General features: G+C 56.4%; 1 protein-coding gene across 1 annotated transcript in view; it reads right to left on the reverse strand.

Annotated features, from left to right (window-relative positions):
- The window catches only part of VDBG_02452 (calcium-transporting ATPase), a gene marked incomplete at both ends in the record, with an annotated part of 3,551 nt that extends 2,466 nt beyond the window's left edge, over window positions 1-1,085 (reverse strand). Inside the window, 2 exons of the mRNA XM_003008218.1 lie at window positions 216-755; window positions 827-1,085. Coding sequence (XP_003008264.1) covers window positions 216-755; window positions 827-1,085 — 799 coding nt within the window. The remainder of the gene's footprint in view (window positions 1-215; window positions 756-826) is intronic.
- Between the last annotated feature and the right edge of the window lie 2,949 nt (window positions 1,086-4,034).

Genomic DNA, 4,034 nt, shown 5'->3' on the forward strand with positions numbered 1-4,034 from the left:
GCGATGCGGCCAAAATTGTCTTGTCACCAGTAGCCACGACAACACCGATACAGGTGCCAGACACGCAGTGCGTGCCTTGAAGACCGATACAGCGTGTCTCGAGGTAATTTTCGTTCGTCGAGTCGACAGTAGCAGCAAGAGGAACCGATTCACCTAAGGCCTCACGGTCAGCACGCTCTGCAACCTTGAGTCAGTAGGGGAGTAGCAAGACTTACCAGTCAGAATGGAACGATCAAAGCGAGCATCAGACGAAGCACCGATGAAGCGAACATCAGCAGGCAGTTTGTTGCCCATCTTGATGGTCAGGATGTCGCCAGGTACGATCTCCTCGGCCAGCAGTGTCAACTGGGCGCCATCACGCGTGACAAGACAGTGGTCAGGTAGCATCGTCTTGATGGAGGCCATGACACGGGATGAAGACCAATCCTGCCACATGTTGAAGGCGGCCTGGATAAAGAAGACAGCGAGCAGGACGATGGCGAGGGCCAGGTTAGCCGGCGCCGGGGGCTTGCCCAGGGGCCGCCAGGCGATGAACACGAGGATGGCAGCAACGAGGAGAATGGGACCGAAGCCTTTGAAGAAATAGCCAAGGAACTTGCGCGTATGATGGGTAGGAGGATCGGAGGGGGCATTCTTGCCATAGTGTGCCATGCGGCGAGCGACTTGATTGGGAGAGAGACCTTCGGTGCGAGAGGAAGAGAGTCGACGCAGAATCTCTTCGGGAGAGAGCGTGTGCCAGTCGAGCTGTGCAACCTCTGTTGGCGCGATGAGTTAGGCTTGGACTCAACACACATTCAGGAGATGTCACAAGAGGCTTTAGACGAACCTGTTGTAGCAGCATTCACTTTCTTCTGCTGTCCCTGTTGCTTGTTGTAATCGTCAATGTCGATGGAGACAGTACGATACTGCACGGGGAGAGCGGCCGCAACATCGATCGAGTTACGCCTCGATCGGATGGAGTGTACGGCGAGAGATTCGGTAGACAGGCCACGACGCAGGGTCGGGCGAGCCTTCTTGCCGGCTTCCTCATCGTCATCCCAACGGATGCGTTCTGGGGCAGGAGATTTGTTCTGAGACGGGTCCATAAGGAAGGGGGACAATGATCACAAGTATTTTTTTTTACGAAGGATCTTGAAAGTGGAAGGGGTGAGAGAATAGAGAGAATAGAAAGAGGGAGAAGAGAGGAGAGACAGAGAACGCCGATGGAGGTTGCCGGACATGCCTCCATCACCAGTTCTTAGTAGCCCCTTTATACATAGCAGCACACATCTACACTCGCCCACCAGAAAAAGGAGGGCCAACTGGCAAAAGCGGCAGAACGACAGAAGCCAGGCATCCAGGCTGGTCTGCCTTCCGGCTACATTACGAGACGAGGAGACGATACTCCATCAGGGAAAATGCTGCTGACCCAGTTGAGGGCATTCTGATGCAAATCCTCCCTCATCTCTCACATCCCGCGAGACTCATCACGGTTAGCACTGAGGCGATGCTGGATGGGGGATGCGGGCGCCCTGCGGTGGTTGGCGACCCGGGTAAGGACCCAGATGGTCCCCCGGGGAGCAAGAGAGAGAGAGAGAGAGAGGCAGAACGTGCGAAATTGCTTTGTTCGTTCATAGTAAACAACAGGCCTCTCGAAGTCTTTCCCCGCTCAGGCTCGTGCCCTATGGACAGCAAAAAAGCTGTGGCCATGCTACCTCTGCTGGCCGTTGGCGCCAGGGCTCGCGCGTACTGTGACCGAGAGCAGACGAGTCGTCGGATAGGAGACGGGGCATGTGAGCTACGGCACGACAAGGCAAGGCAAGGCGAGGTATGGCAAGGAAACGGGGACTGGCGCGCGTGGATCTGGATGGATGCAATCTCAGTCAACGTGGCGCTGTCGGGGATTGACCGAAATGCAGCAAGCAGCTCAGCGCAATAAAGACAAAGTCAGAAGCGACAAGCAAGGCAAAAGCAGGCATGGCCCATGACATACTGAAAAAAAAATCGCTCATACCGCCAGCATCGTGGAAAATTGAAGAGGACGTGAGGTCAAGTCTTATATCTCGAGATGCCAAGTATTTCCTAGCGCAAGTTGGCTCCCGGGGAACAAGTTAGTGACAAGGAACGCAAGTCTTGGCCAGGGATCCACGAGACCGACAGATACCTAGCTAAGGTAGCTCGAGCTGCACAGCACGGGTCCCCCTTGGCTTGGCTTGTGCTTGGCTCCTCTTCTCGCTCTCCCTCCGCCCTTGTCTTTGTTTTACTTTGCCCCTGGGCCCCCTTGACATTTTGGTGCATCCGACGGGCACTGCCACGATGGAGCATGCAGGCAGGTCGCGGGAGGAAGGGGGGTAAAAAGGCGGAGCGTCCTGTGGTCAGTGGGGGTCGACTAGACTGAATAGCGAAAAGAGGATTGGATGTTAAGGTAACGGAATCTTCCTCACTCGTCGGTGAGCGATGAACCCACGAGCTTTGGAGCTAGCGAGCGGGCGTTAAAATGTCTCGATGATGTGAGAGCGGGGGTTCACATCTCGTAACACGCCTGAAGTAACTGGAGAAAATGACGGAGCGTCGTATTGATTGAACGCAGAGGCCGGAAGACAGGATCAGAGTAACTCGGCACGGAGGAGAGGGGAGACCCAGCGAGCGAGATGAGGGCGCATAGGAGCATGTGGTGGACATGGATGGGATGGAAGGCTGATGACGCCGCATGCCTGAGCCGAAAAGTAAATCAAAAGCCATGGAAAGCCTCGGGATGGGAAATACCACTTTGCTGTGCATTCCCCATCTTGGTTCGTCAACGATTGCCCCTTCTCCCCCTCCTCTTCTCCTCCTCCAGCATTCAACGTAACTATGGCAGTCGGTCTGACCGCCTGGGCATCGAAGTCGGCCCACGAGGACGGCTTTTAGGGCTTCCGCAAACAGCTACTGACCGCTTGGCCCCAAGCAAACGGCTGGGTCTCGTCCCTTGTCGCAATCAACAGAGCAGACTCTAGTCAGTATTGCGACGTGTCCCGCCACCCTCGTACCGGGAGAGAATGGCTCATAAACCTCGTCCTGTTTTCCTCATGATACACATCTCATAAGTGCCCATTGTCGTCGTGGCTGTCGTTGTCAAATAAACACCGGACCTTGATGTGCGGCCCGGGGTCGATGCGCCGATCTCTCTAAACCCCCTCTTGGCACGACCTTCCCGCAGCCTCTTCCCGTCCTCCACCACCCAGTAGGACCTAACGTCGTGGGCGGCCTCCTTGGCAAAATCCGATCTCCAGGGTAGGGTCTTCCACAGCCGGCCCCCCGAGTCGTTGGATCAAGGGGCAGGCAACTGAATAGGGTGTATGAAATTTGACAGACAATGCAGCCCTGCAGTTTGTGTGCCCTCCACCCCCTCCCTCGTCGCTGGACCATCGCCGTTGCTGCATCCAGGTCGGCGACTTAGACACTAGTAGCCTAGCAGCCCCCTGTGAGCGAAGGAGGACGAGAGACGAAAGACGAGAGACGAGAGACGAGAGACGAGAACGAGCCGGGGTTCACCGTTGCCGAACGCAGAGGCCATGCCTGTGCAACGTGTAGTCAATGCCTGGCTGCTGCTCCTCATCCTAGGTTGCACGTCCCATGTGCCCCGTCCCACGTCTGAGGTTTGTCTGTCCTCCAAAGTCCACAGGTGGGTGAGCCATTTCACAACGAGTTTGGAGTTGGTGGGTGGTGGAGGGTCATGGGCGCGCGAAACACTTGTCCCTGTCACTCGGCTACTCCTAAAAGTCAAAATTCCGTAGCGGCTGGCCGTCATCTGCCCTTTGTCGCCCAAGGCCAAAAATGGCAACAATCCGACTCGCCTCGATCTGAACGACTCGCTCAGTCACTCGCTCGCTTGATCCGCTGCCGATGGCTTCGGCGAACGTGCCCGTTCTCGCGCGCCCACGCACACGTCCACGCACACCCTCGATCTTTGTTGCCGCACTTGGTTTCCGGTTCCAGCTCACGACCTACTCATGACGTCGACACACCAGACGAGTAGCCCCGGGACCTGGACTGAACTGGACTGGACTGGCTGG

This window comes from Verticillium alfalfae, genomic scaffold (assembly GCF_000150825.1).
Source record: "Verticillium alfalfae VaMs.102 supercont1.2 genomic scaffold, whole genome shotgun sequence".
NCBI lineage: Eukaryota > Fungi > Ascomycota > Sordariomycetes > Glomerellales > Plectosphaerellaceae > Verticillium > Verticillium alfalfae.